This window comes from Gambusia affinis, linkage group LG24 (genome assembly GCF_019740435.1).
Source record: "Gambusia affinis linkage group LG24, SWU_Gaff_1.0, whole genome shotgun sequence".
In the NCBI taxonomy this organism is placed as follows: Eukaryota; Metazoa; Chordata; class Actinopteri; order Cyprinodontiformes; family Poeciliidae; genus Gambusia; species Gambusia affinis.
This window is the reverse complement of record NC_057891.1, coordinates 195,411-210,049: the sequence shown is the minus strand read 5'-3', so window position 1 is coordinate 210,049 and position 14,639 is coordinate 195,411. Positions and strand designations below refer to the sequence as shown.

Here is a 14,639-nt window from a genome sequence, read left to right as displayed (position 1 = left end):
CGCGCGCGCACCCCCCCCCCGTTCGATCCTCACAACGCGCGCGCACCCCCCCCCCCCCCCGTCCGCAGGAAATTTACGAAGGCTTGGGCCGGTCCGCTGCACTAGACCAAATGCGTCATTTAAAAAAATCTCAATGAACATTCGATCAGTCCGGCCCTCGGCTTGTAGCTAAATTTTTTATTTGGCCCTCCGTCCATTTGACTTTGACACCCCTGTGTTAGACAGAGAACTGGTCAGTAGTCAGCCCCGAGGAGTTGAGAGGAGAGGGCGAGGCTGGCTATTGCATAGTAACAAACAAATGTTTCATCCATCCATTTTCTATACACCCTTCCTCCCTAATGGGGTCGGGAGGGTTACTGGTTCCTATCCCCAGCTAACGTTCCGGGCAACAGGCGGGGTCACCTTGGACAGGTCGCCAGTCTGTCGCAGGGCTCAGTAATGTTTATAGCATTAAAATACTTTTAACTGATTTTGTGATGCATAAAAATGTAATGTCAACTGTTACTAAGTTGATTTAAAGAGTTTGGGTTTGGTTAGAGTGAAAAGTTCAATCAATCAATCAATCAGCTTTATTGTCAATTCCTCTTAAATGTCCAGACATACAAGGGAATGGAAATGACTTTTCTCACTATCCCACAGTGATACAAGACAGGGCGTTACTAACATTGAGTAACAATTAAAGTCACAGTCTAACTAAAATTATCCTAAGCAATTAATAAATAGATGCACAATAACTAGACATATAGTGTAAAAAGTTTTACAACTGAAAATGTATATGTATATATATAAGTATATAGAGATATACAGATTTAAAAGTGGCGGAAAAGCAGAGTTTGAGTGCCGAATTTGCCCTCTGTGTTAGGAGGAAGGGCAGTTGTGCAAGGTTCTGGGTTTCTTCTTCATCTTCTTCGCCGCTTTGATGTTGAGGGGAGGGAGTTCAGCATCCTCACAGCCTGATGGATGAAACTGTTGGAGAGTCTGATGGTGCGGGAGCAGAGGCTTCTATATCTTTTCCCAGAGGGCAGGACACTGAACAGTTTGTGGGCAGGATGGTTTACATCTCCCACAATCTTGACCGCTTTCTGGGTGAGTCGGGTGGTGTACAGGTCTTGCAGGGCAGGGAGTGGGGTACCAATGATCTTGGAGTCTGTTTTCACAATGCGCTGCAGGGCTTTTCTGTTCTGTTCTGTGCAGCTTCCACCCCACACTGTGATGCAGCTAGTCAGGGTGCTTTCTATGGTGCCTCTGTAGAAAGTGCTCAAGATGGGTGGTGGAGCACTTGCCTTCTTGACCTTGCGCAGGAAGTAGAGACGTTGTTGGGCCTTCTTCACAAGTGATGTAGTGTTGGTGGTCTTGGAGAGGTCTTCACAGATGTGCACCCCAAGGAATTTTGTGCTGCCTACTCTCTCTACTACTGTTGCTTTCATGAAGTTTGCCTGAGATTTTCCCTCCAAAATGTTTTTCTAGGACACTGTACAGGATCTGCCTACGTCCTGCCCGCTGGCCGAGTGTCACACACTGCTGGAGATTATAGGTATGTGCTAAAAACACACTGTTACCTGTTGTGGTATTATGTCTTTTCATTTCAAGACTGCATTTTAGAACATGCCTCTTGTGCATCTTTTTACAATTTGAGTGATATTAATACTGTCTTAATTAATATTAAATATACTCATTGTATTATTAACTTTGTTTATCTGGTGTTTAGTGAAACGTCTTTACTAAATATTCCTTTGGTTCATTATGCTGGGAATTATTTTGCATTTATTAATTGTTGCTGCTGACCTATATTCCCAGTCACAGACTGGTTTACAACTATGGCCTTAAAGATGGTTGAAGTGGAAGCTGACACATGAAACTTCATGGTGTGTGAAAAGGTTAAAGTTTATGGGTTGTTTCCATCATGAGGTGAGAGTCCCAGAGTACTGCTGGGTTTCTGAAGGGCGTCTCAGAGTCTGGAGATCCTTATTCAGCAGAGATCTGCTCTATAGAGGCCGGAGACGATGCTGTGCTGCAGCATGCAGAGATCTTGGTAAAGTGCAGCTTGATGAGCTGAAACTGTAGTAACCTAAGACAATCAGCTGTTTGAGGTGAAACTGAACGTTGACAGCTGGTGATAACAGTCTGATGGTTCCCATCATCTGCAGCTGATCCACAACAGCGACTGATGCAGGAGGAAAACATGCAATGATGTTGATGAATGTTGTGATAAACCCTGCATTGCTTCCTCTTAATATGCATATTGCATTCATTGACATCGGGACTATAAGAGAAGAGATAATTTTACATTTAGCATTCTTGCTGTCTTAGAAAATGTTTAATTCCCCTAAACCAGTGTTTCTCAATTCCAGTCCTCAGTTCTGCTCTGCATGTTTTAGTGTCTCTATTTCAGAAGAGCTGATCCAAATGATTGCATGACCTCTTCTGCAGTCATCAAGTCCTGCAGAAGCCTGTTAATCCCCACAGATTCAATCCAGGTGTGTGACAGTAGGGAAACACCTAAAACGTGCAGGGCAGGGGGACCTGAGGACCGGAATGAGAAACTCTGCCCTAAACTAATGTTTCTTGAGTAAAGTTGGTCTGTCTTGCAGTTTTGGTTATTCATGCTCTTATTTTGAAGTGGCTAAAGAATGTTAAAGCAGTTCTGTTTCCTGTCTAGATATTTAGGGTTCTGAGCGGACGGCCAATGAAAGGCTGATCGTCTGCTCCTAGCAGATCAGGGAACCCTGTTGTTTTTCCATTCATGTTTCCTTTTTCCTAATTTGTCTTCTGCTCTAAAACTCATATTGCAGCATGAAATTTATTACAACTTTTACTTGTTATTCGGTTCAGTACCCACAACACTCAGGGTTTCCTCCAGAGTATTATAAGCCTGGCAGCCCACCATGCTTTACATACCCCACTGCCAGGCTAAGCTTTGTGTGTTTTGTTTTTATTAAAAAGAAAACATTTATTTTTTTGTTTAATATATATTCTTTAATTAGCCTGACTGCAAGCGTCTCTTCTGTGGTGAGAATTTTAGTGGCAGGGCAGAATTATTCCTGAAAGAAAGAAAGATGTGATTTGAGTTTCTCTGTGTTTATTTTGAGTTCCTGTGTCTCTGTCTCTGTGTTGTCCTGTCTCCCCTTGATTAGTTCCCAGGTGTGTCTCGTTCCTTGTTTACCCTCTGTGTATTTAACCCCACCTGTGTCCTTTGTTCCTCGTGGGGTCCTTGTCAAAGCTGTCGTGTGTTGTCATTGGTCCTTCATATGTCCTGTTACTACCAGTGCTGAGCCTCTGCCTTTCGCTCTGCTGTCAGGATTTTGGACTGTTTTTGATTTGTTTGTACCTCATTCTCATCATTAAAGCCACCTTTTTCTTCTCATCCTGGTTCCATCGTTCTGCCTCACCACTTATCACCGCACTTCATGACAGATGTGTTTATAGTTTTTAATAGTGGATGCATTGAACAAGGAGCGCCAATCAGACCTCTGAAGTTTACAGGTTGCTCATATAGAATCACCTATATGGACATTTATATCAACCATCTGTGAGGATGAGAATCCATGTTTCTTTGTAGAATTTATCAAGGAAGAAGTGAAATTTAAATCCACTGCTTTTGTTCTGCTCACGCAGTGTCACTGTTCACAGATACATTTAAAACAGGGGTCTCAAACTCCAGTCCTCGAGGGCCACAGTCCTGCAACTTTTAGATGTGCCTCTGCTGCACCACCTGAATAGAATAATTAAGGCTCTGGAGAACTGGTCTACACAAGGTGGAGGTAATTAAGCCATTTCATTCCAGTGTTTTGTACCTGTAGCACATCTAAAAACTGCAGGACTGCGGCCCTCGAGGACTGGAGTTTGAGAACTCTGATTTGAAGGTTTGCATTGAGCGTGTGGTGAGAATTCTGTGTTTCTGCTCTGGTAAAGTTTGAGTTCCTGGTTAGTCGGCGTGTTATGGCCACCCCATTTATCGGTGCTGATTTAATTAATTTTGGGTGATCAGTAATTGGACGATTTTTCCATGTGAAGCTGATCTTATTCACCGATGTTATCAACCTCAGCAAAGGTCTAGTCTCTCCCAGCTTTTCTCTTCTCCTGTGAGAGAAGTTTCACTAACAAATTGGCCAACCAGGTCATATCTGCACTTTTACAGTTTACAATAATCACTCATTGTTGCCAATTTAGCAACTTTCTTGATAATATAGAGCAACATTTCAAGACAAAAAAATAGTATCGGCAAAAATGGAAATTGGGCAATCAACAGTAACTGGTGTCTCCAGCAGGGGACACTGTCCTAGTCAAAGTCTGCAGCTGCTTCTTCAGGACTCTGGTCCCTGATTGTCCTGAACCTCCTGATCTGGTTCCTCCTCTTCCTCACTCATTACATCACATTGACCTTTGACCTTCTAATCAGCCAATCATCGCTATTGATCACCACCAATCATCTGATTGGAAAAATCAAACATTAATGCCACTGACCTTTGACCTGGAGATGAACCCGTTTCATCATCAGGATGACTCGTTTCCTGATGGAGACTCTGCAGGTGTAGATCCCGCTGTCTGCAACTGAGGGACGTTCCAGAGTCAGACTGAGGTCTTTAGTCTTCAGTGGGTCGTCATTCATCCTGGTTCTGTTGCTGCTGGTCAGGTTCTGTCCTTCAGGATCATCAGAACCGTTTGGATGCCCATGGAACAAGTTGTTGTCTCTGTCCCTCCACTCCACTCTAGCGCCTCCAGGCAGGCAGACGTTGGTTTTGCAGGGCAGCAGGACAGATTTAACTCCTGAATTCACCTTCAGTGAAACTGAGAGACAAAGAGGACAAGATGCGACAGACTGACAGACAGACAGATGGAGTTCCTCCTGGACCAGGATGAACCCATCAGGTCAGAGACCATGAAGGTGTTTCTGGTGAAAATGTTTCCTTGTAACTGAGACGTTCAAGTCAGAGAGAAAAATCCGACAGCAGTGTTTCGTCTCCAAGACAGTTTGGTGATGAAACTGTTCTGAAGGCAGGACTGAATTGTAGTTTCTATCTTTGCCACTAGGGGGCAGCAGCCATTTAGTGAGTAAAGTTTTGTTCAGATGTGAAATAAAGTTCAGTTATCAGTGCAGATCAGTTGAAGTTGTGTTTGTAGGTAGTTTATGTGATATTTATGACCATCAGACTGGTAAGATACAATCTATTTGTGTTTCAGAAGAATAATGTTTGTATTTTATTACTTAAAATGGTGAATTCTGTTATGTAGAGTTTTTATCTTTTACTTTATTTAACTTTATTAGTAACTAATCAAACATCCAAACTCCGCCCACTTCCACAGTCCTTCACTGAGAGGAAGAGACTTTAAATCCTGCTGCTAGTTTATAAATCACTGAACGGATTAAAGATCTGCAGCTGCTGGATCAACCTGCTGGTTCTGGTTCTGCTCTACATCCAGAACCAGAACCAATCATGGAGAAGCAGCATTCAGCTTCTATGCACCATAAATCTGGAACAAACTTCCAGAAAACTGAAATACAGCTGAAACACTGAGTTCCTTTAAATCTAACAGACTGTAGAGACAGCAGCAGCAGCAGCAGCTGGTTCTGGTTCTGGTTCTAACTTTACTGCATTTGATCTGAACATGAATGAACAGAAAGATCTGAACTGATGACAAGATGAACCGTTGACCTCTGACCCCTAGGACAGGTCACATGATGTCTCACAGCATTCTGGGTCAGAAACATTCAGACTCACCTGGCAGGAAATAATCTTTAAAATGATATAAAACTGCAGAGACGATGAGAACCAGAACCAGCAGAACCAGCAGAACTTTGGCCCAGGATGGAAAAGGTTCTGTGGAAAAACAGAGAAAGATTGACCTCACTCTGACCTTTGACCTTCATCAGCAGCTCTGACCTGATGCTCTGGACTGACCTTTGAGATATTCCAGAACCACAGTGTGTCTCAGGACGTCCTGGTCTCTGTAGACGGTGCAGACGTAGCGTCCACCGTCTCTGTGTGTGGGAAACATGAGGGTCAGGCTGACGTCTCCGGTCCTCAGGAAATCTTTCTTCATCTCTGTTCGACAGCTGTAATATCTGTCCTGCTGGGTGTAATGTTTACTCGTGTTGGGAAACACATGAATGAAGATGGAATGAGGTTCTGAGCGGGTCCACTCCACTATTGTGTCCTCAGGAAGGTGGGATGATGTTCTGCAGGGCAGGACGACAGAACCTGACCCTTCAGTGACCTTGACCTCCTGCTGATCAACTGAGAGGAAATAAAGAAGAAAATGAGCAGAAACAGTTTGGATCATTTTCTGGTTTGATGTCGTCATTCAGTTTCTGTCTGCAGGGAGAAAAATCATTTCTTTAATGATCAACATAAAATCAGAAACTTGAATCCATCAGTGGTTCATGTGACAGTTATTGATGCATCAGAGGGTTTGATCTATACACAGCAGATCTACAAAACCTGTTTGTTCTGTGGAGGCTGAAGATGAGAAACACAAATACTAAATATTCCTGGAGATTCATCCTGTAAATGTTCAGTTTATCCAGCTGGTCAATGATCATCAAAACATAAATAATAGTGGAAAAAGTGAAAAAGGTCACGATAAATCATGTTTTATAATCTTAATAAATATAAAGTGTTTTTAAGAAGTCATAAAATGATGCTGAATATTGATCTAATTCATTTATATTTAATTTTTATTGATATTTACATGAATGTGTTTGAATGAAGCTGCTGTCATTAAAGAGCCGACTGCTTTACTGTTAATGAAAAACTAAAATAGAGACTGAGGTCAATTATGGAGACTTAAAGAAACATGAAATATTAATGAAAGCATTTCTGTTTTGTTAGGAATTAACAGCAGGTTTATAGGAAATAAATCTGTTTCCATAGTAACTCAGATTATAGAAATTATTGTATTAATAATAATTACATTATAGAAATAATCCATTCATCCATTCCTTAGTTATTCTGAGGTTGGTCTCCATGGTTACAGACACTATGAACAACTTTAAAATAGGGTGTGCTGCTTGTTTGCCTGACCTTTGACCTTCAGATGAATCTGTTTCACTTTCCGTTCTTCTATTCCATTAGAGATGCTGAAGATGTAGTTTCCTCCATCAGACGGTTGAGGTTTCCTCAGAGTCAGGCTGAAGTTTCCAGTATCCAGAGCGTCAGGATTCATGGAGGTCCGGTCTCTGAAACGCTGGTTCTGGTTTTTAAGATCGTCACCGTTTTCTCTCCGTAGATGGACGGAGTTAGGACTGAGGTCACTGCGAGTCCAGATGAGTAACGGATCTTCAGGTGTTTGATCATAGTAAAGGCAGGGCAGCAGGACAGACTCCGCCCCCTCATTAACCTCCACTACTCCACCCAGAGCATGCTGGGAAACTGAGGACACAAGACGAGGGTTTAGTGTGTAGAAATACTGATCAGTTATTGACTAGTGATGAAAGATTTCAGTCTGTCTGCTAAACAGCTCAGTGATGCTGAACTCTTATTGGGCAGCAATGATCTCTGTTCATGTAACATGTAACTCACATTAAGCAAAATGTCAGAAAACTGATAAAAGTGCATTAAAATAACTGTTAAAATGTAAAAACTGAAGATGGAAACAGATGAAACTCAAACATCCTGAATGTGTTTTTTAGAGTTGCTGCTGTTTGTGGTTATTAGCAGAAATCCTGCTGTCAGTTTTCAGGTTGTTTTTTCTCATGAACTGATTTGATGAGAAAGATTTTTGTTTTAGTATCTTGGTGATTGTTGGGGCAGACATTTTGTTTCTGTGACTTCCTGAAAAACTAAAATTCTGCTAACTTTATTTTTCTGGGATTTCTGGTCCAGATTCTTTATAGTTACAGAATTTAAACCTTCCAGTAACTTTCAGTCAGTTTCTGCTGTGAAACTGAAGCGTCTTTGTTGATCAAACAACAATTTGGAAACTTCTGTATATTCTACATATTTTATCACTTCAATAGAACCTCATTGTGAGCGTTCATCTCTAAAGGGGCTTTTACACAATTACACAGTTTGAACCCAGATTTCTAAAAATGTAATTCTAGTCATAAATACATTCAAGATATTTGTTAAAGGATCCAGGATCAGTTCAACATGTTGCAATAAATATGTTGTCATTTTCCTGTTGACTAAAGAACAAAAACTCATAATTACATTCTGAATATCATCCATAGATCAGGTTTGTTTTTATAAAACCAGTAAACCAGAGAAGAACCGGACCCACCAGAACCTGATTCTCCATTACTGGTCTGACCAGCATCATGCATCAGCAGCAGAACATTATGACCACCAACCTGTGAGACCCAGGTGAATTCAGGAGAAATAAACTACAAACTACAACCACCCAGGCGGCCATCTTGGATTCAAATGAACATTTATGTGGAAAACTGAAGACAGGAAGGAAAACCAGAACCAGAACCAGAACCTTCAACATCTGCAGACATTCATCACTGGTTTCTGAGGTTAATGTTTCTGGGAGCTGATGTCCAGATTACTGGTCTGTGTGGGTCTCAGTGGTTCTGGTGCTGACAGAACTACAACCTGATAGAAACTGATAGAAAACATCAGAACCAGATCAGCTGCTGAACCCAAACCAGAGAAATTAGATCCAGACAGGAAACGACAAAGAGGAGCCACTGGACCAGACCAGAATCCAACAATAAACCAGTGAGATCTACTGGGAGGACTGGTGAGAGACGAGTCGCTGGAACCAGAACCTGAGGTTCTGATCCAGAACCAACAACCAGCTGAGGTCACCAAGGGTCAGTTAGAGAGAAGAATGGACCAGAACCAAGAAGCTCTGAGGCTGATCAGCAGCTTGTAGAGAGACTGGAGAGGAAGAGGAGCAGAGAGAGGAAGGTGATCTTACCGAGCAGGAGGATCATCATCATCATCATCATCATCATCATCATCTTCCTCTCAGAACCACAGAGAGACTTCCATCAGATCCCAGCAGTGGATCACCTCTGACACCAGTTCACCGTTTCTACTGGAACCAGCAGAAACATGCAGGAGGAAACTCCTGCTGATTGGCTGATCCAGATGCTGCTGAACCGGTTCTGATCCAGATCAGTTCTCAGGAAAGGCGTGGAGCTTCAGTTTCCTCATTCAGCCATGAAGCTGTAAGTAGGTTAAAAGTCAAGAGCTTCAGTTTCCTCATAGTTTTGTTGGAGTTCAATCATTTCTGTCTCTCTGCTCCACCAGGTCCGTTTACCAGTTTCATTTCCCGACCAGAACCTCTGAGTGTAAACCACCTTGTTATTTATAAAAACAGGCTTCAAGGCTGAAAATGATCAGGTGTTACAAGTCATACATGTCATCCAAATGGATCAGAACCAGAGTTACATTCACCGTCCAGCCTGGGAAACATTTAGCAAACCTGATGGATGAAACCAAGTCAGTTTTCTGTTTGTCCATCTTTCTGTTAATGAGGAGAGCTGCCTTCTCTGTCCAGCTCTACTATTGGCCAATAGAGCTTTGGAACCAACGTCACTGCAGTCGGTAACACAATAAAAACACCTGAATAAAGTTTGTTCTGGTCTGTGGCCTGTAAAGATGGCGCCGAGCGACTGAGCCAGACGTAAACGCCCCTCATCGTCTTACGCAGTGACGTTGGTTCCAAAGAAAATCAAAGTTCCTGACTGAAACCAGGTGCTGCAGCTCTGCATCATAAACAGAACCAGAATCAGAACCAGGCCCAGTTCTGGTTCTGGTTCTGTCCAGCAGCTCAAAGAGAGAAAACCCAGTTTGGACTGGAAACCAGAAGAATGTGGAGTTAAAACTCACCTGATCAGATCTTTGCTTCTCCTTCTTCTTCTTCTTCTTCTTGTTTTTTTTTTATGGCGGTTGGCAAACAACTTTTAGGTGCATTACCGCCACCTTCTAGACTGGAGTATGGATCAGATGTAAAATCACTATAATCTTCCCATAATACCTGTTCTCCTTAGAAAATTAAAAATACTATTAAAAACTACATCCCCCGATGATCTTTGAAGCAAACTTCTAATATCTAATTTATTTTTATTCCTATTTAAATTTCTAATTAACTCCTCCCTTTCTCGAACATACTTACTACATTCTAAAAAAAAATGTTGTATTGTTTCTAATTTCCCACAATAACTACAGAAACCTGTATCATGTTTATTAATTATTTTAAGAGTACTGTTTAAACCTGTATGTCCAAACCTTAATCTAGATATAATATCTTCTTCTTTTTTATTCCTGTTACATTTCCTAAATTCTCCAACTTTTCTTTGGATGCTATAATAAAATCTGGCATTGCTTCCTTTATCCCACTGTTCCTGCCATTTATTCTTAATATACATTTTACTAATATTTTTAACCTCATTTTTACTCATTTTAATATTTAAATCCACAATACACTTTTTTGCTGCATTCTTAGGAAAACTATCTGCCAGCTCATTTCCTATTACTCCAATGTGAGCAGGAACCCAAACTAATTTGACCAGAGATCCATAACTTTTAATCCTAAACATTAACTGATTAATATCAACTATAATATCTTGCCTTGATTCTGAATTTTGTTCTACAATACTTACTAATGCACTACTTGAATCTGAACAGATTACAACCGCTCTCTCTCTTGTTTCCTCAACCCATTCTAGAGCCATTAAAATAGCCATTAGTTCACCTGTATATACTGTCAATTTGTCTGTTATTCTTTTATTTCTCATAATATCTAATTCCGGAATTATAAAAGCTATTCCTATATTATTATTTGACATTTTAGAGGCATCTGTATATATTTGTATATATTCCGCATATTCATTTCCAATATAACTTTCCACCTCTTTCTTTTCTAATTGTTTTCCTTTTTCCAGTAAGCTTAAATCAACTTCCACCTGTCCAATTATCCATGGTGGAATAACAGGAATAACAATCACAGGACTAATTAAACTATGATTTATTCCTATATCTCTTATTTCATTTTTTATAAACCATCCAAAACTATTTATTTGCTTTTTTTCTTTTTCTTGACAAGGTTGTAACATAATATATGGAGGATAACTTTCTTTATGTCCTTTAATATTTGCCCAGTAAGTTATGGCTAATTGTTTCCTTCTGAGCTCCAACGGCATCTCACCCATCTCAACTTGTAGAGCTGAAATTGGGGTACTTTTCATCGCTCCACAACAAAGTCTTAATGCTTGATATTGTATTCTATCTATGGTTTTTAGTATTGTATTCTATCTATGGTTTTTCGATTTGATGCCTTGAACTATTTGAAGCTGAATTATATAAAATACATCCATAATCAAAAACTGACCTGATTAGACCAGTGTAAATTGTTTTTAAAGCTTTCCTATCAGCTCCCCATTTGTTTCCTCTTAAACACCTCATTATATTTAAGATTTTTTTCTTTTTCCAACTATTTTATTAACATGAGTCTTCCATGTAAGTTTTTTATCAAACCAGAAACCTAAATATTTTATTTGATCTATCCTTTCAATAACATTCCCATATAATTTGAGATTTGTAATAATATCTAACTTTCTATTAGTAAAAACAACAACTTTAGATTTAGATATTGAGATTCTAAATCCCCATTCTAAAGCCCAAGCTTCTACATTATGTAACGCCTCTTGTAGTTTCCTATTTACAAATTCAATATTTCTTCCCCTCTTCCAAATAAGGCCATCATCTGCAAATAATGAAACGCCAAAAGATTTATCTATATTATTAAAAATATCATTAATCATTATAATAAATAGCATAGGACTTATTATACTACCTTGGGGAGTGCCATTTTCGATTTGATGCCTTGAACTTAATTCTCCACCTACCTTTACTTTTATATTTCTTTCCGTTAAAAAATTTTTAATCCATCTATATATTCTGCCCCTTATCCCCATTTGTTTTATTTTAATTAACAACCCTTCTTTCCATAACATATCATAAGCTTTTTCTATATCTAAAAAAATTGCTATTAAACTCTCCTTATTAATCTGAGCCCGTCTAATTTCATGTTCCAGACATAATGCAGAATCTATTGTACTTCTACCTTTTCTAAAACCAAATTGATAGGATTTAATCTTCTCTTTCAACTCTAAATAATAAATTAATCTATTATTTACCATTTTTTCCATAATCTTACCAATACATGATGTTAAAGCTATTGGCCTGTAACTCTCAGCTGAGTGAGGATCTTTACCAGGTTTACAAATAGGTATAACAATTGCTTCTTTCCACTTGTCAGGTAATATTCCTTCCTTCCATACCTTATTATACAATTCTAATAATATTTTTTTACTCAATTCACTAAGATTACTTAGCATACTGTAACTAATTTGATCATTCCCAGGAGTTGATTTACTGGAATTTTTCAATGCTTTATTCAATTCTATTAAAGAGAAATTTATATTAATAAGGTCCTCATTATCTTCATCATTATACAATAATTCATTTTGATTCTGTAATGTAATTTCACGTCCTTTTTTTTCTTTACTATTTAGATTCTCTGTGCTATGTATCTTTGTAAATACTCTTGCTAATAATTCTGCTTTACTTTTACTATCTACTATAATTTTATCATCGTCTTTTAATACTGGAAAGAAATATTCTCTTGATTTACCGGACATTTTTTTTTATAGTATTCCAAACCTTATCTAATGCAGTATTTTTCCCTAAGGACTCACAATATTTCCTCCAATAATCCCTTTTAGCATTTCTTATAATTTTCCTGACTTCTGCCTGTCTCCTTTTGTAATTTATTAAATTTTGGAAACTCTCCAGAGTCCTGCTAACGACCTCATTATTTGACTCAGGTGTGTTGAAGTATAGAGAAACATCTAAAAGTTGCAGGAGACCGGCCCTCGAGGACCAGGATTGCCCATCCCTGTGCTAGAGCTATTGGTCTATAACAGGGGTCTCAAACTCCAGTCCTCGAGGGCCGCTGTCCTGCAACTTTTAGATGTGCCTCTGCTGCACCACACCTGAATAGAATAAGTAGGTCATTAGCAAGGCTCTGGAGAACTGATCTACACAAGGAGGAGGTAATTAAGCCATTTCATTCCAGTGTTTTGTACCTGTGGCACATCTAAAAACTGCAGGACAGCGGCCCTCGAGGACTGGAGTTTGAGACCCCTGGTCTATAACTTTCAGCCTCTCCTCTCCTCCAGTAGTGATGGTGAGATGAAGCCTCATGAGGCATTGAACCACTTGAGCCAATTGGTTCGAGAAAGGGTTCATTTCTTGAGGCTTCATGTGCACACGAAACCACCTACTGGCCAGGTGTATAATCACAACCAGCTGTATCTTAACACGTGTGATGAATTGAATTTTTGTCTATTATGGCTCTTGGGAATGACTTCACAAAAGGTGAAGAAAAAAAGAGACAAAGAGAGAGAAAGAGATGTATAGAGATAGAGATAGAGAGAAATATATATACAAAACAATCCTTTCCTGTCCCACAGCTATCTTAAAAATCCTAATATAAAAATTAAGAACTTTAAAACTAACTAACCAATCCTATTTATAATAGTGAGATTATTAGTAAAAAGCTCAAATTAAATAAATAACCCAATTATAAGTCCTGAAATAATAAAGTCTAAAAACATTAAATATTAATCCCAGAAAAATAAATAAAGGGGGATGGGGGGAAAAATTCATTTAGATCAATACCTTGCTTATTCCAGAGCAAATCTGCTTATGATTTGTGTGATGATGGTATTGGAGTTCAAGGTAACTCAAGTTAAATCAAGTGGTGAAAACTCACGTATCCTTAATATTAGAATTAAAATTAAAATTAAAAATAGGATAGCTGTGGGACAGGATAGGATTTTCTCTTTTTTCCTTTCTCTGTGTCTCCCTCTCTCTCTGTATATATATATATATATATATTTTCTCTCTATCTCTATATATCTTTCTCTCTCTCTCTCTCTCTTTTTCTGTCTGTATGTATCTATCTCTTTCTCTCTGTAAATATCTATTTTTTATTTTTCTGTTTCTCTCTATCTCTAGATCTATATATCTTTCTCTCTCTCTTTGCCTGTGTCTTTTTTCTCTCCCTCTTTCTGTATCTGTGTCTCTCTGTCTCTGTTTCTGTCTCTCTCTCTCTATCTCTCTCTCAGAGGACGAGGAGTTGTGGACGACGTGCGGCGGCCCGTGCTTTCCTATGACTTCCTAGTGAAACTGCCCTATTGGGTGGGGGAAGTTGTAGTGTTTGTTTATTTATATATATATATATATATATATTCTCCCTACCTGTCTCAAACTAAATAACCACAATCCAAACTATCAAAACTCTATCCACTCTCTCAACTGACCGCAACTCGCCTACAACAACCCACATTTTGAATGGAGCCTGTGGGGTTTATAAAGCTGTCAAACCGCGCTACAAAATCTGAGCCATTTCCCGAAGCAGTCACGTGGTACAGCCGGGCAGCGAGGCTTCGGACGTCATCGTTTTCGGCTCCTCCCCTAAATGAAGCAAGCCTCGATACGCGCTTTACGGAAACGCCCCCTCCATTACTCGACACACGCCTCGAAGCCTCGGCTCATCACGTAACATCACTATCCTCCAGTCTCTCCATCAGCCTCTCCTCCTCTCTCCATCAGCCTCTCCTCCTATCTCTCCTCTCCTCCTCTCTCCATCAGCCTCTCCTCCGGTCTCTCCATCAGCCT

The 14,639-nt window shown here is 39.6% G+C and overlaps 2 protein-coding genes across 2 annotated transcripts in view; both read right to left on the bottom strand.

The window, feature by feature from the left end:
* LOC122827325 (NLR family CARD domain-containing protein 3-like) overlaps window positions 1-12,722 on the bottom strand; it is a 29,407-nt gene extending 16,685 nt beyond the window's left edge. Inside the window, 6 exon segments of the mRNA XM_044110132.1 lie at window positions 4,465-4,788; window positions 5,721-5,819; window positions 5,901-6,236; window positions 7,023-7,370; window positions 8,866-9,250; window positions 9,783-12,722. Coding sequence (XP_043966067.1) covers window positions 4,465-4,788; window positions 5,721-5,819; window positions 5,901-6,236; window positions 7,023-7,370; window positions 8,866-8,908 — 1,150 coding nt within the window. The 5' untranslated portion in view covers window positions 8,909-9,250; window positions 9,783-12,722.
* Window positions 1-14,639, bottom strand: part of LOC122827331 (NLR family CARD domain-containing protein 3-like) — a 400,427-nt gene that overhangs the window by 216,508 nt on the left and 169,280 nt on the right. The gene's annotated exons all lie outside the window — the stretch shown is intronic.